Raw genomic sequence first — 23,407 nt, 5'->3', positions numbered from 1 at the left:
ATAAACCGTGTTTGCCACCAGATGTAATATCCTTTTGCAGATATTGGATGAATAGGAGAGTGTATATTTTTTTTCTGATGGTTTGTCCAAATAACGTTTGGTTTCAGTTTACTCACAAGCACTTTTCTTGTTCAAAAGTTTGTTATAATTCTTCACCGGTGAACATGAAATCGATCTTTGTAAAGGTCACTCTGTTTCTCGGTTGATGATTGATGGTTCATTTCTTCTCTTCTAGTGGTTTGGGGATCTAGTCACACCAGTTTGGTGGGAGGATGTTTGGCTGAAGGAAGGATTTGCTCATTACTTCGAGTACATCGGAACTGATTTCCTCTTTCCAAAGTGGAACATGGTGAGTTGTTGCTCAGTAGTGAGTTCATTTCATTCAATGAATCATACATAACTTTGAATGGGAAAAAAAGTGATGTGAAACAATACATTTGTCTTATAATGTGCATACATACACTATATACAGAGATAATTTTGATAGTTTTTATGCTATTCAGATATCTGAATCTCTTCAAATAAGAGCAAATCGGTAATGCTTTTTACACTAACACGAGCTTGAGCATTTCAGTTAAGCAGAAAACAACAATTCTCTTGCAGTGCATTTGAGTGCTATACTTTGATTGCTCAATTTTGCCTGTTAAATGTTGAAAACAGCCTCTCAAGACCAAATGTTATGGACATTTATGTCTTATCTAATCTGTTTCATATCAAATAAAACAACAGAAGGCAATTTTCAGTTGTTTGGCTATTTCTTGCCAGGTTCAGATTTTGTATGTGTGTGTCTCTCTGTGGGTTGAGTTGCTCTGTCCAGTGATTTCTCAGTATTGGGTCAGTCAACTGTCAGAATGTAATTGTATCACTGTATGCCAGTCACTGCTACCTGGTCAGTGTCACTCAGCATGACCAGTAACATCACTCTAAAAAAGTATTGTTTGCTCTCGCTGCAAGTCGTCCAAGAGAGATGTTAAAGTTTATAGTCACTTTCCTTAACAGGTATTTAGTTCAATGCTTTTGTAGTTGTTGAAATTGTTGAACCATGGTCGATGTGTATCTGGTCTTCTTCTATCATTTCTTGTGCTCTCTTTAACATTTCTGACTAGAAGTGGCAAAAAAAACAAAAATAGAATCTTTTAAAAAGTAAAAATAAAATATGGTAAATTAGGATTTACTCAAATTGAAACACAAACAAACACATAATACTATTTCAATTTGTATTTTAGACTCAAAGTTTCTCTCTGGGTAGCTCAAATGACAATGATTTACAATGACAAAGTATGCATTTGATCTTACTAGCTGTCAGTGGGCTAAATGGAGGCATGCAGAGACTGGTTCATTATGAGCTTGTAAAAACAAATTGTTTTAATGGTTATTATGAGCACAGTTTGAGTTCATGTGCAGAAAGAGTCATATCTAATAGTGTTGAGCTCTGTTATCACACGCCTCTATTTTTCAGTCCTGATGCATTGCCACAGCAACCGGTGCTTATGCCATCATATTTTGCTGTTTTAATGAAACTTCAGTCTATATGTAGTCTTCTCCAGATGTTCAATCAATTATCAGAGCTGTGAAATAATATTACAGCACCACAGAATGATTAATTCGCTTATAATGTGTTCTGAACAACATTTATTCTTAGTCTGCAAAATTACTATACAATTTGCAAATATTATTCAGTGGGAAAAGACAAGCTACATTATTACACTCAAAAAAATGATACTTTAAACTAACTCAAGTCAATTATGGACAGTGGTTCCACACAACTAACTTAGTTTTTATTAACATTAAATTATTTATTTTAAATCTATGCAAAATCATTGAGTTTTGACAACACAACTGACTAAGGAAGAATCTATGTAAAATAGTTATGTCCAACCAACTCAATTCAATCATGGACAGTGGTTCCACATGATTGAAACAAGTAAAACGCAATAGAATCAACCATGTTAAACTAACTAGAATCAATTGTGTTCATTTAAGTTGAATGAATGATTTTAGTTTAAATAAAAATAATAGTTTTCATATAAAATTATTTTTACAAATAATCCTACAATTAATGCTTCTTGTCTTATGATTTACATACACTGCCCTCCAAAAGTTTGGAAACACCCCTGGCAAAGTGTGGTTTTGGACGATATCAGCATAAATCCTTATCATTTTTTGGTGCAAATACATTACAGTAACTTGACATTATCATTGAAGACCAGCAATAATAATTTTCATTTTGATTACATAATAACGGCAATATATACATGTCAAAGTCAGACATGCCCCTTTGCCAGCTGTGATGCCTGGTCACTGATTTAAACTGGTCACTTAAAAAGATTTTTGGGTCAGCACACCTTAATAGATTCAACAATTAAGTTTAGAATACAATGAACCAATTAGAACTCAGTTTAGGTCAGATGCTAATGGTGGATATTTTGATGAATCGATAATTTACGTTTTTTTCTATGTATAAACTGTTTATATAATAAAATATGTTTTCGTAGTTTGCGTTGTCCCTTATCAGTGCAAAATTATCACAATTTAAAAAGGATTCATGCCAATATTGTCCAAAACCCCACTTTTCTAGGGCATTTCCAAACTTTTGAAGGGCAGTGTAACTTTTGTGATGTAATGTTCTGTGTTGGTAGCCCAGAAGTGATACTGATTTCATCCAGAGCACTACCATAGTGAATACTTTATTATTAAAGTAAGTATTGAAATTTTGTTAGCAGGTCCTCAACCCAAGCACAACCCAAGCACACCAAAACTATTAACATAACTAACTTTTAAATACCAACATAACAGAACAGTAAAAAATATCTAAATTTTCTCATCTTGCTAAAAACTGCTTAATATAACACTTTATTTCAACATTTACTCTCCCAATTCTGCCCCTTTGCAGAGCATGATGGGAAGTGAAAGTCAAACAATGAAAAACATCAAGTTAAGTCAAAAAGTAATTGTTAAAAAAAAAGAAAATTTAACATGAAGCAATTACATTTGAACCAGAAACCTAATACAATGGTGTTGAATCAAAATAAATTGTTTAAATAAAGTGAACAGCATCAAAAAAAATTTTTTTTTTTTTTTTTTTTGAGTGTAGTTTTTTTGAGTTACACACCTCTGTGTCAGTCTGATCAAAATCTGCTAATTTACTGCAGAGCTTCACAGAGCTGGAATCTGTGCCAAAGCTGCCATTGACAAAACACTTGAATTCAAGGCTGCCGCATTTAATCTAGAGCACAAATTCGAAACTCCCATAAACAAAGTGCAATGTAAAAAAAGATTCATGGTCTAATGATTCATCCACATCCATTTCCTCCATCCAGATGGGTTCACGTTTGGAGAAAGACAGTCAATAGGTTCAGTGATGCTCTGAATGGTTTAGTAACAGCCAAGAATTATGAGGCTATCTGACCAGACCAGGTGCGCCAAACACAATATCATCTCATGATATTCCTGTATTATAGGATGATAAATAGATCCAGGAGTGTTTGTGAACACCAGGAGGAAGTCAAACACCTTCAAAGACTTCTCGAGTCACTATATCTGAACATTATTAATATTTTATGGGAATTTCTAGTCACGACGAGAACAGGACTTCCACCTTTAAAACTTCTTTTTGAAGAATTATGCAATCCTACAGTACAGTTCTTCTGAAGGCCATTCTCTTCATGAGGATCTGGAAATCAGTATATTAGACCATCAGTTTAATTCATGTAGCATAAGTAGCATACATTATGATAACTAATTTATTTGTTTGTTAATGTGTATCACTTACATTTCATAGTAAAATCCATTTTTAGGTGTTACTGAAAAAGCAACCTGATAAAATGATACAAGGACAAGGTTTGTTTGAGTATAATGGTGTTAGTATTATGCTATTCTAGTCCAGTTATAGTCATCTGTAATGCTGCCATTGTGATGCACTTGAAGCTTCACTCATAAAATGAAATAAGTATGTCATCTGCACAACAAAAATGTAAAAGTTTTCCAATGTTGGTGATACTGATGTTCCCCAGCTAACAAAAACATGTTCTAAAATCGTTTTGCCAGCATGCTCTCTGAATGTTCAAAATGTCCATTTTTTTTTTTTTTTTGATCATTTTGCAAACATTATGGTAACATTACTTTTGAATGTTCTCTGAATATACAAACGTCCAACTAAAATGTTTCAGAAAAAAATGTTCCATGAACAATGCATAGATAACATTTTATGATAACGTTTTGAGAAGACCAGATAACTTTGAACAAAGTTTCTATGAACGTTACTAGAAGAATGTTCATAACTTAAAAGAAAGTTGCCAAAACGTTAGTAAATTTCTGCACTATAAACCCAAATAAGTTGGCAAAACTAAAAAAACTGAGGAAAATCAGTTTCCTCAAAATTGTTTAAGTTAAGAAATTCAAAGTTTAAGTAAGCAGAACTGGCAGATTTTTATTTAATTATTCTTTACTTGAAATGTTTGAGTACACTATTTCTACATGTAACTTAAAATGATCATGTAATCTCAATGTGAACATTTTTTTAGTGTAAACTTAGCTAGTTATAACAAGCTAATTCAGAAAATGCTAATTTGCTAACATGTTAACAATATCATAGTAGAGCGCTTGCTGAATGAGTGCAGCAATATAAAGCATTTTATGTACTTTTCTCTTAAACCAAGCCTAATGCACCACTCATCACCATGATGGTACCTCTCCAAAAACCAACACGATCACATGAGAATGCGTATCAATAGTACGAGTTTGTAATCTCGTAGAAAATATACACCAAAATGAGTTTTGTACGTATAATACGCCATAAAGTGCGTATCATATGCACGCGAAAAACTGTGTACCATAAGCACACCAAAACTCATTTTGCCATATTCTACGAGATTACAAACTCGTACTATTGATACACATTTTCGTGTGATCGGGCTCCCAAAAACCCACATTAACAGAAACTCTTCTAAATTAACATAACAAAACATTAATCACTACTAAATCTCCCACTTAACATTAATATTGTACAAAAAAACATATAACATTCTCCATTTCAAATGCCATAGGCTAAGCATAATGGGAAATACAAATCCCAGGCCAGTTCCAGTTAAACTTAAGTTCATCTAAATTAAAAAAATAAGTTCACAAAACTCAAAACAATGAAACAGTTCAGTTTACTTAAAATATATCACTTCTGTGAACTTGAAAGAAAAAGTGCTATAAAAGTTCATTTGACTGAACTAATTTGTTTAATTTAATTTAAATTAATGTTTTTGAGATTTACTGTTTACAGTGATGAGAATGTTCCCTGTTAGCTCAGTCTTTGTTATGAATGAGCAGTTCTGAATCTGTTTGGATCTTCTGCTCATTATGATTCCCTTAGTTTTATCATGAGCTAGTGTGAAGATTATTGTGTGTTCATCACTCAGACCTGATGTGTATTAGTCTGAACATAGTGTTCACTAAGGGCGGTATATGCTAAGTGTAAGTGTTGACGGCTAAAGCACATTTTTATTTATTTGTCTAGATAAATGTCAATACAGAACCTTTGTGTGCTTTCTGCTCACGCACTCACATTCTCATTCACATAATGACCTTCCCGTCTCGTCTGTCCCAGTATTTCATACCTCTCTGCCCCAAGCCACCTTGTTATGGGGCATCAGCCAAGCAGAGAGACCATTTAGGGAACATCATTTCAGGGAGCAATTGGGTCTTTCTCATCCGATAAGCTTGGTCTCTAAGCATTCCCCTACAACAATTTGGATAATATTGCACATTTCAAGGAAAAGGAGTCTAAACCAGGACTGAAAACTCACAAATGCACAGAGAAATGTGGGAATGGATTTGACAGGAGTCCTTAATAGGTCATTAAAACAGCCTATAGATCCTCACCTGCTCATATACTGTTGGCTTTCCTCCTCTTTCTCACATCCGTCATGCTTCAGAAGCTCTTAGCGAGGTTTGGTTACCCATCATGCATTGCTCCAAAGCTGCTGATTTGAACACCGCTGTGATCTCTGGGCTTAATCAGTAAGAAACTTCAGGTGATGATGTTGAGACGTTAATAAGCAGGATCTAAATGAAGTATCATTGGATGTAAACACCTTGTTGAGAGGACATATGGGCCAGATGGAAGCTCTTCTCATGGCACTCATTTTATAGTGCCCACTTACGTGACTTGCATAAAATCGACCAGCTGTTCTCTTTCTGTCTTTCTCTGTATTCACATTCACTATGTTGTGAATTAACACGAGGGCTCATTCGCATATATTGATTCCATCTATATATATACAGTCAAATGATTTTGCCATGTAAAACATGTTCCTCAACATATTTTGTTGATCCTGGAACATCATTTCTGTCCAAAATTTTAGGCCTAATCATATCCCTACCGCTAAACCTAACCCTACCCATAACTTATTCCTAAAATCAGAGGGAAATGATAGGTGAATAACACTGATGTAGAAGCACCTCACCCTGGTTGTAAGCCCAAACTTGACATAAACTGTAAACTTATCCCACATATCTGATGGTTGCTTGGAATGTTGTTGCAGGATCAACAAATATGTCACTCTCTATAAACATAGTATTTACATTAGCCTGTGAAGCTCATATTAGTTTGGACTTTAAAGCGCAAATGCCATAAGACAAATGCCATACTCTATTCTCTTCTACAAGACCTCTTAAGTGATGATATAAATAGCCTGAGAAATTAGGATACTAATTTCAAAAAGTAGCTACTTCCTCTAAGATCTTCTTTCTGAAGTTCAATATGAGGGCTAAATTATTGCAACAGTCCATTAAGTGAAGCATGTTTCAGTTTTTTTATATGACACAAATATCTAAAGATAATTATACGTTAGATGTAATTGTATTGTAGGAAATTTCACCCTTCATTAGCTACTGCCTTTAGTAATACAGTTGTCAAGAAAGAAATAATTTATTTCAATTCCATTCAACAGACACTTTAAAATATGATAAAAAGCCGCCCAACAATCCCACATCAATCTTAGTTTGGCACTCAGATAAATATTCTCTGTATTGATTTGTATGACTTCTCACTTTTATCTGAGTCGGTTTTATGTCATTTCATTAATCTGCTTTTAGCAGAACATCTGAATATGAGATATTGACAAAACCATGGTTTTGATAAACGTTTGTTTCTGGACTTATTTCCATATGTTGTTTGTTTGAGCTCAAATCCTTTGATTAAAATATCCTGCTTTATTAATGTCTTCAACGGGATTTTTAATCAAGCTGCCAGAAGCTTTAATGGGTAAGAATTATTCATAATGATGGAGAATGAAGGTGTAATAAAGCATTCAGAGTATCAAAACCAGACAGCTGTTTAAAACAGCTGATTTCTCTTAGTCATGCACATTTTATAAATACATAGATGAGAAGATAATAAAATGTTAATTTAGCATGGTTTTGAATTTGGTCAGTTAGCCCAGAGATTTTGCCAAAGGGCCCATTATGAAGATGTTCAGAATATGAGCATGCAGTGTAATGCTTTCATATATAATTCATAGGATTCATATTTAAAACATTTTCATATACAGTAACTGGCAAACCGCCACTTTTCACATTTTCAGACAGTGTGAAATTTAATATATCAGAGTTTGAGGTACAAAACTGGAGCAAGTGATATTCAAACATTTAATATGAACATTAAGTTTCTGTGCTTATTCTGTTATAAAATGTTGTGTTTGTGTATTTACATGGTGTGTCAAGACAATTCAAAGTTATGTATTCATTGTGATGTATTTTCTTATTATGTTACTTTTTAAACAGTTAAAAAATTAGTTGAGACTTCCTTATAAATAGGAAATAACCTGATATCAGAGTAACTTCCTCATGTGGCCCTGAACAACTGACTGTATTTGAGACTGAGACTCTCTGCTGATCCGCAGACACAGGGAATGATGAGGGTCTTCTTCAACTGACCCAAAACATCTACCTGTCTTTATAGTGAATCCTACAGAGAGACAGAGAGACTCAAACACACACACACACACACACACACACACACACACACTGAGTGTATTTTAGCTCAAGTAGCAGCAGTGAGTCGTGTTGGTGTGCGTGTGGCGGCAGTGAATATTCATCAGATCAATGAATTACGGAAGCTTCTGCAGGTATAAAGGCTTCGGTCATAAGAGATATGAGCTAGAAACCACTTTCTGATTTCATTTATAGAGCAGCTCAAAGTTATTTTTACTTTTGAAAATAAAACAAAAGCTTTTATGAGACAGGTTTATGTTTGATAATGTAAAAAACGAATAAAGTCTCTCTTTCTCATCCATAGGAGAAGCAGAGGTTTCTGACTGATGTTCTTCATGAGGTGATGTTATTGGACGGTTTGGCCAGTTCTCATCCGATCTCTCAGGAAGTGTTTGAAGCCACAGACATCGATAGAGTGTTTGACTGGATCGCATATAAGAAGGCAAGAAAATCACAAACTCCTACAGGCTTTATCTGCATGATGGAAAAGATTATAAACCTGTAATGTTGAGCTGAACTAAATGAACTAGTTTATACACTCAAAAAAATAACTTGTTGGTCTAACTTAATTCAATTATGACACCTATTTCCACACAGTTGAACTGATTTATTTGAACTTAAGCTAGGTTAATTGTACTAATGAGTGAAATTCATCCTAATTGAATGAGATCACACCAGTTTCATTTGACATATTCTGTGTATGTTTCCTGAACATAATTCATTCTTGTTGATCCAACCAGTGCTTTTTTTTTTTTTTTTTTGTTACCATCATGGTGAAGATGTGCGCTTGTGCTTAGGTTTTGAGTAGCTGTTGTACACAGACATACATGTTTCATGACCATTGAGAGGGGAAAAGCTGATGACCATATGTAGACTGTGTAAATTTTGTGCTGACCCTCAAACTAATTTATTTATATTTCTATAAAAACTACAATAACACTTTTTCATATGCATAACATTTATAGCATGCAAGTGATGATCAGGTAAAGAACTTCTCATCACTGCCTTGAGCACAGTTAATGCTCGTTGAGAACAATATAAATTTATTTTACGTAGCCACCTAGAGCCTAACCACAAGGTCTACACTTCAGCATAATGGTAACCTCAAAAAAAATCGACATAACAAACTCTTTTAAATGTCAAATATAACTGAACATCAAACTTTAAAAGGTATTTCCCTTTACTAAAAAACACATTAAACAGCACTTAAGTTCAACATTTACTGTTCCAATCTTTCCCTACGCAAAGCATGCTGGGAACTAGAAATCCACTGCCCAGGTTCAATCAATGCAACATAAATGATTCATGTAGTCCCAACACAAATGGTTTAGGTTGACCTAACATTTTGCAAATTTAATTTCATTTAACATAATACAATTGAGTGCAAATGCCAATTAAGTAAAAAACTAAAGATTTGTGTTGGTTCAGCTTATTTTATTTAAATAAACTGAACAAGCAGCTAGAATCATTTTTTTGAGTGTACTCAAAAGTAAACATGAATAAACAAATTGCACTTCTCTTTTATACAGCAAGACAGTAGAAGAGAAACAATGACTTTGTAAAACAACAGTTTCGTCGGTCTAATCAGTCAATTAATTATGTGCAGACTTCACTGTTAACTTTATCTTTTATTAAGTCCAGTAAACACCTCAGTTTGCTTTTTATTTTTCTCCCAAGTAAAGAATTCTCAGTTTATCTTTGTGAATTGTAAATTGAGTCGTGCTGTTATAAGCCTCTTCACATACACAAGAAAAACAGTTTAATTAAAAGCTTGTTTTGTAGTAAGTCGAGGACGGAAACTGTTACACAGAGAGATTGTGAGGTTTTGTGTCCTCTGGAGACTTATGTGGCACAATAAACATTTCATCTTAGACCATACAACATCTATTTAATTACCTCTTTCTCACTGGAACACACTTTACAGCACCCAAATATATCCTCTCATCCTGAACATCTGAAAGCCATTAAATCACAAAAAGCAGTGAAGAAAAAATCTTTGTCCTCTATCAGAGTTCAATTGCAGATAAAATCATGAAGATTTCAGTTCTGCTTCAACTCTCCCTTGAGCTGTCAGTCAGCTCAAAGCTGGTTTGTGATTGGCTCTTGCTCTTCCTTAAGCCCCTCCCCCGTTTCCCCACAGGTTCTGTGATGTTATGAACTCTGTCAGTCACACTGCAGTGACCCTGACACCCGGCCGTCCCTCGTCACTTCCTCCTCACACTCTAAGGACTCTGATATCCCACAACATCCCAGCGCTAACATGAAGTGACACTCATCACGCAGATAGTGGAGGGAGGGATGGGAATTAGATGCTCTCAAATGAGCATGTCAAAGTCACTCAAAATCAAAAAAGATACAGACTCATAAAACAGCAGAAAAAAAGTGTCATGGAGTCCTTGTTTAGATGAACAAGCAGACCTGCTAGAAAATGAACCATGCTATAATTAATAACTGAACTGTTATTACAGAATGTTAAACATTTTCGGTGGTGTACAGGAATGTTAATGTCATGTAATTTAAATTTAATTTAATTAAATTAAATTAAATTAAATTAAATTAAATTAAATTTAATTTAATTTAATTTAATTTAATTTACAAAAAATTCCAGCAAGTAAATAGGGGAAAAAAAACTTCAGTAGCTCATAACCATAAGTTCAGAAGATCATCCGCTTTGAACAGTCGCACCACTAGAATTATGATTTTGACAATTTTCCTGTTCAAAATATAACACACATTTATGTACAGAATTCATATAAGTGCTTTGATAAAAATACAAGCTTCACATTTCTGCGTTTTAAACCCTACAGAATGTATATTTATATATGTATATTTACATTTACTATGTATATTTTGTTGGGTTTTGTATGTATGTGAACAGAAGCCGTGTGTTCTTTATTGAACGTGAGTTTATTGTGTGTCTGCAGGGAGCCGCTCTGATCCGTATGCTGGCGAACGTCATGGGACAGATGCTATTCCAGAGAGGCCTCAATGTAAGTCAATTGTTTTCTTTCATCTTCTCTCTTTGTGGACACGGATGATTTCACTCTCATGTTTTTACTCCTAAAATGTCTTGTGAATATGTATATAAGGCTCTACATTATGTATGAATTATACATTCAGCTTCATAACAGGATTGTGGCAAAATACCTATAAAACTTCTCATTTTTTTCTCCATCGTCACTAAAAAAAAATCAGAAAATCTGAATGTGCTACAAATAAATCTTCCCGTTTAAAACTATCACAACAAATATTCGTTTCTCAAGCCCCTTCAGGTTATTCTGAGTGTCACATATGTTATTGCTATGAGCGTTTGAGAGATTATTCAACCGTGTCGGTTTTACATCTTATCTTTAGAGCTACAACAGATTGTTGTCGTGTCACGCGCTGCCATTAAGCTTGAGGTGAAAGCAACACAATCAGGCAAGCAATTGAACATGTTCGTGCCAGAAATTAATTTCATATCTGAAATACTCACAATCAGAAGTTTCAGAATCATTCTCTGTGTTAAACTGGTTTACAGTCATAGATTCATCAAGATGAAACACATCAGCTGTATTAAAGCACAAGTGTCTTGTATTGTGTCGATGTAAGATAACGGAGTTGTACTGTTAGTCACACGATCATCTTCTGTAAAGCTCTTCCTGCGTCTCGTCTACCAGTTCAGGCCCCTCAGAAGTGAACAGCAGATCTCTAGATGTATTATTAGACAGTATTAATGGTTTTGTGGACACCACATGGCTGCTTACATGAAACTACATCCTGAAAAGTGGTTTTGGCTGTGAACAAACAAGCTGCAGTTCTGAATTCAGTGAGAGTAAATCCATAAACGAATGAATGTTAAATGTAAATTAGTTGAAGGTACAAATCCCTTTCTCTTTGACATGTAAGTTTATACTTTCAGAGGTGTAAGACTCCTCGTATTCTAGATCCAAATAAATCACTTTTCAAAACACCCGTATCTTTGCATGTCATTTCTTTATGACTGAGTCGCTGTCAAAAATCTGTCAGTTTCTGAGTTTCTTTCTGGGTTATTTTTGACACTGTGGTTTAATGTTGCTCTTAGTGGCTGGAAGCACAATCAGGTCATGTTTTCTGCAGAACTGCAGATTTAATGCTTCATTTACAGATGTAACAGCTGCACATTTTATATTGTTTTATACTGTATTGCAGCACAAACACACGTCTGACCATGTGTCTAATGCACACGTGTTCACATATCTTGGATATGACTATAAATTAGTGTGTTTGGTTTTGTCCAATATCTACCTGTGGTACACCAATATACTGATTAGTGTAAAATCAAGAAATTGTGCCAATCAATTCTATTTAAATTAGGGATGTCCAGATCCGATCACATGATCGGAAATCGGGCCCGATCATGTGGTTTCAGACTCGATCGGAATCGGACATTACCTCCCGATCAGGACTCGGATACACAAGGGCGTAGATTTGGTTTCAACATTGGGGGGGTTGAACGTTGGTATGCTGTCTTTTTTTTTTTTTTTTTTTTTTTTTTTTTTTATAATAATCTGTTTTGTGTGTAACGTTTATTGGATAATTTATTATCTATCTATCTATCTATCTATCTATCTATCTATCTATCTATCTATCTATCTATCTATCATCTATCTATCCATCCATCCATCCATCCATCCATCCATCCATCTATCTATCTATCTATCTATCTATCTATCTATCTATCTATCTATCTATCTATCTATCTATCTATCTATCATAACTTTATGAAATTTATGTATAATCATTCATCAAATTCTAACATAACTGTAATTCTAAAAAGAAAGAAATTATGTTAAATATTAACACAGTCAGTAGGTGGCAGCGATTCGTTTTTTTTGAGTCAGTCACTTAAATCGTTCGTTCAGCCAATTCGTTCAAAAGTCAGATTAATTTAGGAAGAAAACAAACACCGATGTGAATACTTTTGTCATTGATAAATACAGACACTATTAAAAAACATGAACTAACAAAACAGACGGCTGTTTTGGTAACTGGTTGCAGTTACACTGTTAGCTATGGCTGAATTGCAATGGACTAGCTAGCTAAAATATATGTGGAGTGTACCTAGCTATTACAATATTCTCATACCTCCTTCTCAGTACATACTTTATTCTTTTTAACGTCTCTCTTTGACCAGCAGTTTAATATAGTCGGCTGGGAAGCGGTTCTCTTCATTTTTTGAGCTACCCGTACTCTCTCATTCAAACAGTAGAGCGCCATTCGCGTTGTTTTGGTGAAAGTGCGAGACGCATTGGTTGGACGTTACCAATCGGTTCAATGGAGGGGGAGGTATTTTTTTCTCTAATTTATTATGACGAACTCATATTTCAGTAGAAACGAAATTATTGCTTCAAAATAAATTAATTCTACATATTTTTCATCTGATCTATGGTGATTTTTATGTTGAAATATTGGGGGGGTTGTAACTGAAGCATTTGAATATTGGGGGGGTTACCTCCCCCCATCCCCCCCACAAACTACGCCCCGGCGGATATATATGTATTAGGGGTGCAACGGTTCTCCACTTACGGACCGCACTTGCACTGCGGTCCATCTCGAATGACGACGCATCTATTGGTTAATATGGTTTGTTTAAAATAGCAACGTGGAATACAGACAGAGTTCAGATAATGTATGTTTCAGTCGATGGATGCACAAAACGTTACAACAACGATAATCAGAAAGCGTGGACAAAACAGTCACTCTTTGTAAACTGTTAACTGCGAGTGCCGTCTGCTCTCATGTACAGTCATTTACGCCGTCATCACCCGGGTGTTGACACACGTTGCACACGTTGCTGTCTGTATTTAAACTAACTCTTTTAAGCCTTGCTGATTTAAACCTTAAAGAACAAGACGCGAAAGAGAACTCGCGCGCGCTGTGAGAAGATTTGTGTGCGCTCATCCGAAGCGCGCACACGCTTATTCCAGTCAGCGCGCAAATACTGAGTTCTCTTTCAAGTCTTGCGCTTCAGCAGACAAATTCATACAAACATTATGTCAACATGCCCGTCCTAGCGAGTATCCTAGCAAACATAGTCGGTTATGTCTTAAGTGAACGTATATTAGTCGAGAAAGACAGCGCATGTGGAGCAGTATAGGTAGTGGATCGTGCATGTCTTAAAGGGAAAACAACTATTCCTGCTGCCTGTATTTAATGTTAAATCAAACAACAAACAACAAAGAAATCACTCACTGCTCTTGACTGAATAGTTTTTGTAACTTCAATAATGATTAATCTTTATTTATTTTATACAGTAAAGATAATATGCAGTGATATTTTATATTTGATTACTATTTGAAAACCGAATACCTGAAAAACCTGAAAAGCATCCTGGATCTGTTTTTTCGCTCTTCTTTATTCTTTTTTATGTAGGCTATTAAGTATCGGATCGGGACTCGGTATCGGCAGATACTCAAAATCAAATGACTCGGACTCGGACTCCAGGGCAAAAAAACGTGATCGGGACATCCCTAATTTAAATTCTGGTTAATCAGTAAATCAATATATGACATTGTAGGGGTTTCTGTAAAATCTTTTATGTCTTTCTTAATGTCATTTTTTTAGCTTTTATAAATAAATTGAACACAATAAAATAATTTGTGATTTATCTCATATTTTTGAAAAATGTATAGAAAGATTTTGATTAAAATCAAAGGTCACACTTTATTCCGATGGTCCAGTACTACTAACAGGTAGGCTATGTAACTTTGCGACTACATGTCAACTATCTCTCATTAGAGTATTAGTAGACTGTTAGGTTAGATCAGTGGTCACCAACCTTTTTAAGCCCAAGATCCCTGACCTTTTTTTTTTATTTTTTTTATCACAATCCAAACAAAGATGCTACGCACGTTGCATGAGCAGTTGTTTTTTATTTGAATTAGATTTAATTTCAAGATTTAAAGCAAAAACAGAACGGTCTGACTTTATCTTTGTGAAATTATAAATGCTACACACACACAAAAAAAAAGCATGAAACAAAAACAGCAGGCTGAATGAGACGCAGATTCACTCTCTGACAGCAGGTGGCACTTATGGAGCAGCAGTGATACAGTGTTTCCTTGGTTACCGCTGTAAAAGCTGAAATGCGCTAATAATTAGCTACTTTATAGGTTGTTTGCACATGACGTCACAGCAGCAGCGTGAATGAGTCTGGAGGGCAGGGAGTGATGTTTCTAAATAGGAATCCAAAATTTGCATGTTTTGCGTCGTATATGGTTGCTCAAATCAATAAAATCAAGAACCCAGAAGGTGTTTACATAAGTTATACCGTTTTTTATAACTTATTTTGTTTTTTAAGTTTAAAAGTTGTCGCCTTTTATAGCGTTTTGCGTCTGCTGATACTTTAATGAATATGGATACCTGCTTGCCTTTATTTTGGTTAAATATTCACATTCTTCATGCTATCGTTTGCAGGGAGGAGAAGATATTTTATCCTATTTAATTATAATTTTGTATTTTCACTACAGTTTTGTAGTATTCTGTTCCAATGTTGATCTGGTTACCATGAGAACAGTGTCACACGCTGCTGCTTCAGCCATCGTATGGCAGAAAATGTCCAAATAAAATAAATGTGTTCAACAAGCTGACAGAAGTCGATCCATTTATTTGTTGGAAGCGTGTAAATGTAACTAGTTTAAATGCTGTTTTTGTAAATATTCACTTTCCCATATGACCACGTCATAATATGTCACCATATTCACATCCTCTATATCTGCCTCATCGATGGCAGGAAAGTCTTTTAATTCAGCGGAAAAGTCGCTCCTCTTCATAACATAAGGATCGCGTCCAACATATGTTGTGATTTTCTGTTTATACCTTTCTAAACCAGCAAAGAAAGGACTTTTCCCCATGTCTTCCATTCTAATTTTCACTGCTTGCCCTCCACCGGAATTTCACGTGTCACCAGAACCACGTGATTGCAAACAACCTATTCGGAGGTAAGAAGAAAATCTTTTGCCATCGAAATCTTCCTGAAGACTGATCGCATTTTAGAGATGAATTCATAATCCCTCGCCCCCAATTCGATATTTATGTTTTCTTCCTATATTTCGAGCACCGTGAACAGTGAGCTGCTCTGCCTGCTAAGTTACAGAATTTTCTCCTCTTCGTGTTGCGTCTCTGGCCACTTGTTAACGGCCGTTTACTGACTCAGACATAATGTGGGCTATTTACCTTTATCTGTCTGTCCCAGTAGCTCCAGAAAATAACATAAACATAAATACAAAAATACAGTACAAAGACTGGAGAAATGTAATGTATTTTTGTACTCATATTTCTGTTATTTTCGCGAGCTACTGGAACAGTGATAAAGATCGATGGGTTGGCGACCACTGGGTTAGATGTTAGGATTCGGGTTATTAGAATACGTTGCCATGTAGTGGCAAAGTTACTTATAGTCTGTAGAATGTTTCTCATCTTTGATGAGCATCAAATTAAGTGTTAGCAGATTTTAAAGGATTAGTTCAGCCCAAAATGAAAATTCTGTCATTAATTACTCACGCTCATCTCGTTCCAAACCAGTAGGACTTTCGTTCTTCTTCAGAAGACAAATTAACATATTTTTCATACTGGAATTGTGTCAGATTTCCTTCCATAGACTGCCTTTGCAAATTTGGACTAAACCGCTTGATTTATATGGATTAGTTTTCAGATCTCTTTATGAACTTTTTGAAGCATCAAAGTGGTCATTGCAAAGACAGTCTATGAAGGAAATCTGACAGCATTCTGCCATCAAATAGATCTTTATTTGTGTTCTGGAGATGAATGAAAGTCTTATGGGTGTGGAATGACATTAGGGTGAGTAATTAATGACTGAATTTTTATTTTGGGGTGATATAACCCCTGGGATATAACCCTTTAAGCAGTCGACTAGTAATACAGTATAATAAAGTGGACCATCGAAATAAAGTGTTATTAATTAAATGAAAAAAAAAATTAATTAATTAATTCATTCTCTGAATTTTTTGTTGTATTAACCATAGTTTCTGCTTGATGAACTCCTAAACCCCTCTAGATCTGCAAGTGTGTGTATTTAATTGGAAAAATACAACATTACACCTCTTCCAGGGATCCATCTCTCCTCTCTCATCTGCTGTCTGTGTTTCTCTGTTCACTGAAGCTCATTTCATTCTCTCTGTGTCTTTTGCTCTGTGTGGCATCTCTTCTCCTCCTCGTGTCTCTGCATAATTGAAGCAGCAGACAGCCGTGAATGCTGAACAGTTCAGAAGCAGCAGACGGGCTGGAGTCCCACCCGGATCAGCATTTACCATCCCTCCCTCTCTCTGTGAGGATGAGGGCGTCTTTATTGGTAAATGGCGGATGGACTGGTGAGGCCGTCGGATGAATGTCTCTTATAAAAGAATAGTGGGAGTCATAAATGAAGTCTGAATGGTTCTGTGGCTCATACAGCTACTGGAGTGATGAAGCGCTCCCGTCTCATTTATACACACTGCCCATCGCTTTTAAAGCCACTTTCAGATGGATCATATTATGGGATGTTGGAAATATTCATTCCGGCTAGAAAGCTGAAATGCTTGACCTATGAATAGCAGAGGACAAGTGCGCTACTGCCCTGGAGAAATAAACTTCAGCATATTACACTCCATCTTCATCCTCTGGATGTGTTTTGGAACAGCGGGAAGCTTCTTCCCTGGATTCAGGGCTTCATAGTCCTGTTTTTCACTCTCAGTGGGATCCTGACTTGGAGAATGACAGTTCGTCAGATCCCTGTGGATATTATGGGCTAATAATTCGTTCTGAACACAGAAGAAATAGCCAGATACTCCTTGATTCAATTTCCCAACATTCTTGAACACAGAGAAGATCCATTTTTCCCATATTCCTCTTCTTCTCCCAGCAGTCCCTTCTGGCTTGGCTGTTCCGCCTCATTATCACTGTTTTCTCTCTCTCTCATATGGGAACTTTCAGTATCTCTGTCTGTCTCTGTGTGATTGATGGGAAGAAGAGGTAAACACAACACCTCACCAAACAATCTACCTCCATTGCCTCAAAATTACTTTCATATGCAGAGAAATTGTAGACATATTTCTTCTTGTATTACTTTTGAGGGAACTCATTTAGAAGGATGAATAATGAATTATTTATGATCTGCTTTGACTGTTGTGATGAAGGCTCTCACAGAAAACTCGTGTTTTAGCTCCAGGGGATTTACATATCGAAAGCGATCAATCTTTTGTCTCCCTTGGTAAGTAATTTGCCTTAGCAGAATGAGGAACCAAAACTGAATGTGGTTATAATATCTGATGAAGGGACGTTCAGGATATTACGCTGTCCTGAAGAGTGTCAGAAGAGTAACTAGCCATTGCTAATTACATGAAATTACTTACACACACAACCATCCCAATGGAATCTGTTTAGTTATGAAGTGCGCCTTTAGATCTGAACCCATCTAACTAGACGGACTTTTCGGCGTCATAAATACAAATATAAATATAGTACAGACTTTTCCGAAAGGTAGAACAGCATTATGCTGGCTACTAAAATAACATAGTTTGGCTAAAAACAGCCTCAGTGTGCTTTGAAACATTGAAAATTCATAGGATGTAGGATGGCGTAATTGTAAATATATTTCATTTAAAGGTCCCATGGCATGAAAATTTCACTTTATGAGGTTTTTTAACATTAATATGAATTCCCCTAGCCTGCATATGGTTCCCCAGTGGCTAGAAAAGGCGATGGGTGTAAACCGAGCACTGGGTATTTTGCTTCGCCTTTGAGAAAATGAAAGCTCAGATGGCCCAATCTGGAATCTTCCCTATATGTCGTCCCTCGAGAGACATCATCACAGCAAAATCTCCAGAGTTACATAAACTCTGCTCAGAGTACATATGGTCCTTCTCTAAATAGTGTTAAAATAACACTGAAACAGAATTAAAGTTAATGAGAAAACTAAGCAATTATTTAAGTGATGATTGAGCATTAGTGATGAACACCTGCTGTTAACAAGCAGAATCACTGAAGAAAAGAGAAACACATGAACTACAACTGACTTCAGTCACAGCCTTATTAATTGCTTAATTATCTCATTAACTTTAACTCTGCTTCAGTGTTACTTTAACACTATTTAGAGAGGGACCATATGTACTCTGAGCAGAGTTGATTTAACGGTGGGCATTTTACAGTGATGGCTTGCAAACGAGCAAAGCATGGCAGTTGCTCAGTGTCTGGATGTACAAATGAACACCTTAGTATTTTTTTAGTTCCTTCATCCGAGCCTATGAAAAAACTGGGTTAATTTTATTTTCTCTGGTAATGCAATACAACTTTCCAAAGTTTTGTATGTCTGCGCCACACATTTCACCAACGACTGTTTCCTCAACTTGGGCCAATACAGCCCAGTTACTGTCGCTAATGTAAAGGTAGACAGCATCAAGTATGTGTGTGAATACACACACTGTAAAGCGAGTGTTGTACATTTCTTTGTTGTTTTTATAACTGTTCTGCTGTTGGCGCACGCGATATCCACATTTCCAGATTGCAGAGCTTGATGTAATTGTAATAAGATTGTAAAAACTTTTAAGATATATGAAATATAAAATATGTAAACGAATAAATGATGTTGGCATGGTAGCACATTTTCCACAATGGCACCTATCTGAAAAGGTATTTGTAATAATGGCAGAGGTCTGACTAATTTAGTTGCGCTGGTTAGTGTCTACAGCTGATATGAAGAGCCAACGATGTAGGCTAGCATTAGCTACATGATAATAACTGTAACAGCATACATAAACAAACTAAAGTACCGTATCCAGACACAATGTTTTAAACTAACCATTCGGAGACATCCTGCTGTAGCCGCTGAGTTGCAACTTCTTCATCCGGTGCTTTTCCATCCGGACCAGATTCTGGGTAAAATTGAAACGCTTGAACGACTGCGTGTCTACGAGCCATTGCGATACATCCACTGTCAACATTAGTGCGCAAGCTGGTTAAGGCCACACCCACCCTCCACCTTGCCCCGCCTCTCTCCTCCTCATTACCATTTAAAGCTATAGACCCAGAAACGGCACGTCCTGAGTAGGGCTGTCAAACGATTAATCACGATTAATCGCATACAAAATAAAGGTTTGAGTTTGCCTAATATATGTGGGTGTGCTGTGTGTAATTATTATGTATATATAAATACAAACACATCCATTTATATATTTGAGAAATATTTACAAGTATATGTATTTATTTATATTTTTATATAATTTATATTATATATAAATACATTTTTTGTACATAAATAACATATTTCTCTTAAATATATACATTAATTTGTGTGTATATATACATATTATTTACACACATTACTCACATTACTCACACATATATTATGCAAACTCAAACTTTTATTTTGTATGTGATTAATCGCGATTAATCGTTTGACAGCCCTAGTCCTGAGGAAAGCTCATTGTTGGACTGGCTCATAATGGCTGAAATTCTGCAGCAAGGCTGAATTTCGGGAAAGAGACTTTAGATACAGTACTAGGGACCACTTAGGCCTATATAAAAGCATCCAAAAAGTAGCATGTCATGGGACCTTTAAACATTGTCTCCAAATTCAAATTTCCCATGCTGTGTATTGTTTATTCTCATTACAGTGTCACATTATCTTAACTTAGCAACACCAGTCTCTGTAATTGACTGACGGTTAGTGCTAGTCAACTCTCATATACACTCTAAAAATGCTGGGTTGTTTCAACCCAAGTTTGGGTCAAAAATGGACAAACCCAACCATTGGGTTAAATTTTTAAACGCATTTTTTAACCCAACGGTTGGGTTTGTCCATATTTGACCCAAATTTGGGTTGAAACAACCCAGCATTTTTAGAGTGAGACACTATGTTGAATGCTTTAAATCAGTCACATAAGGTTTCATGTAGGTTAGTGTACCCTACTGCCTAACAACATAGATGTCTATGTAGACAGTTGAAAGCTGTTAATGCGATTATGATTTCACTATGTGTGTTTTTCTCTTTTTCCTGTCTCTCTGTAAGAGCTTTTTGGTCACTAAACAGTGGTGGGTAGCAAAACAGTCATTAAAATACACACTTTTAGGCCAAGCAGACTGGAAAATGTCAACACAAACATAAAATGGCTCTGGGTGGTCCCTCGCTGCTATGCAAATGTATGCAAATGAGAGGAATGGGTATTTCTTACTGCAACATTTGAATTCAAACTGCCTCAGCATTTATACCTACCAAAAGAGAATGGACAACAGTTTAATATGCCCTGATACATTTATCAATCATTATAGAAGCATGAGTGCTTCTAGAAACATACATTATATTATATCTACAGTATATATGAAATCTGTCACTTCGCTTCAGGGCAAAAAGGGGGAGAGAAAGAGTAATTGCATTGGTTTAAAACAGATTCATCAGGGTGGTAACATGAATCTGGTTTGGCTCCATACTCATATCCCAGACTCTCTGAGAGCTCAGCAGAGCATGTAGAGAGATTGAGGCCAGCTGGATTGGGTCACACTTTCAGGATCCCAGTGCAATTTGCTCAAACCTCTCAGCATGAAGCCTGTCCACATTTCAACAAGTGCCCATTTTGATTTGATTCATGAAGCAAAGGCTAAAATAATTGCATTATCAAAGGAACAGTTCACTCTGAGTGCTGGTATCATTGTTTGAAAATGGGAAAAACATTCGTCTTTTCATCGCAAAGCTTTCTTATGACTTCAGAAGAGTTTAAATATATTCATAAAGCCTAATTGTATGGTGCTTTATGGTACTTTTTTGTCTTTTTAAGCTTGACAGCCACTAATTATTTGTTTTTGATGTAAAAAGAGCAGCATAGACATTCTACAAAATCTCTCCATTTGTAATTTTAGAGAATTATTCCTTTAAAACACAGATGAAATGAAAGTTAGAAACCAGTCTGTTGTATGTCACATGCCCTAGAATTAACAGAAAACATGCTGTTCTCTTGACTCCAGCAACAGGAAGAGGATTACAGTTGACGGGTTTATCGCTCATGGTCACTCGAGAGTTATCGATGAATCTCCTAGAGCAGGGAAAAGGCTTCCCACCAGATGTTCTTATCAGATGAATGTAAATGTGCTCTCCAGGATCAGACTCCTTCATGTCGCTCACCACCTGTATGACTGAGACTGCAGGGCAGAACAGACACACTGATAATGTAGCGTTTGCCACAACTGCTGCCTATGTTTAACAGATTAAAGTCTTTTTTGCAGTGAAATGAACACCCACCAGTGTCTTAGCTTCAATAGTACTCAACATTACAGATATTACATCCACTTTTCTATGCATATTTGATGTTGAAGCACTTTTGATTTTATCATTATTTACTTTGCTGACTTATGGTGAGGTGTTTCCTTTCTTTGCAAAGCTCACTTTTTACTTATTACTTATTAATAAAAGTACCATGTTTACTAGATCTAGGTAATGGTACATGGGAAGTATCTTGGAGCATCATGTAAATACAACTATGATATGGCACATAATTCTTCAAAGTACTTCTTTGTATAAGTATTTTAGTTTTTAGTCACTGAATGAATTAATGATTTTCCCCTATTATTGTTTATTTCAATATGCATAATTTGACCATCATCTTGAAAGAAACTCCTGTAAAATCATGTTTCTGATTTGTATGTTACTCATTCTGTGACTCGCTGATGCAGCATCAACTTGAACAACATAATCAGCCTCTAATTGGCCTCCTTATGGTCCTCCTTGAACTGACAGCCAATCACACCCAAACATCTGCTGCTAATTTACATATGTTCAGCTTGAATTGAGCAGATTAGTAATGTTATTGTTTGGGCTTATTTGGTTTCCCAAGTTGACCGTTCCTGTCTGAGTCCATTTTATTTCTCTTCCAATATTGATCTGTCTCTGTCTGTTTGCAGGATTACTTGATGACGCACATGTATGGGAACGCGGCGAGAGATGACTTGTGGAACAAATTCTCTGAGGTAAGATCTTAAGCATCTTCTGGGCGTGAGACCTCCATCCATGAGCAGGAATCATTGCTGGGATCAGTGAGTGGCGAGCTGACGAGTGAAATTGTTTGTGTTCAACCTACTTAAATTCACCCAGTGCGTCTCCTGCAGGCAGGTGCTCAGAGATTCATGTAGGTCAGAGGCCATTATATAACTTCACATCATCAGCGGTGCACAAATTCATGCCAATACACCACCTACTCACATCAACGCATGAGGGTTTTATGGAAATGCCACATGGGAAGGAGTTTGATGCGCAAGCTGGGTTGTGTTTGATAGTTTTGCTTTTACACTTGAGGTTTCACTTAATATGAAAACATTTTCCAAGTTTGTGGGTCACATATTGATCCAAAAATCTGATGGCTGTAACCTGCTAAATGTAAATGTTCAAAGTCTTGCTGCTGCTAATTCTGGTGGTTTTAAT

General features: G+C 36.0%; 1 protein-coding gene across 1 annotated transcript in view; it reads left to right on the top strand.

The window, feature by feature from the left end:
- Positions 1-23,407, top strand: part of LOC137023966 (thyrotropin-releasing hormone-degrading ectoenzyme-like) — a 161,844-nt gene that overhangs the window by 75,221 nt on the left and 63,216 nt on the right. The window contains exons 5-8 of the mRNA XM_067391097.1: positions 236-349; positions 8,288-8,425; positions 10,908-10,973; positions 22,891-22,956. Coding sequence (XP_067247198.1) covers positions 236-349; positions 8,288-8,425; positions 10,908-10,973; positions 22,891-22,956 — 384 coding nt within the window. The remainder of the gene's footprint in view (positions 1-235; positions 350-8,287; positions 8,426-10,907; positions 10,974-22,890; positions 22,957-23,407) is intronic.

This window comes from Chanodichthys erythropterus, chromosome 8 (genome assembly GCF_024489055.1).
Source record: "Chanodichthys erythropterus isolate Z2021 chromosome 8, ASM2448905v1, whole genome shotgun sequence".
Taxonomy (NCBI): Eukaryota; Metazoa; Chordata; class Actinopteri; order Cypriniformes; family Xenocyprididae; genus Chanodichthys; species Chanodichthys erythropterus.
Note: the sequence above shows the minus strand (reverse complement) of the source record. Positions and strands in the feature narration are given on the sequence as shown.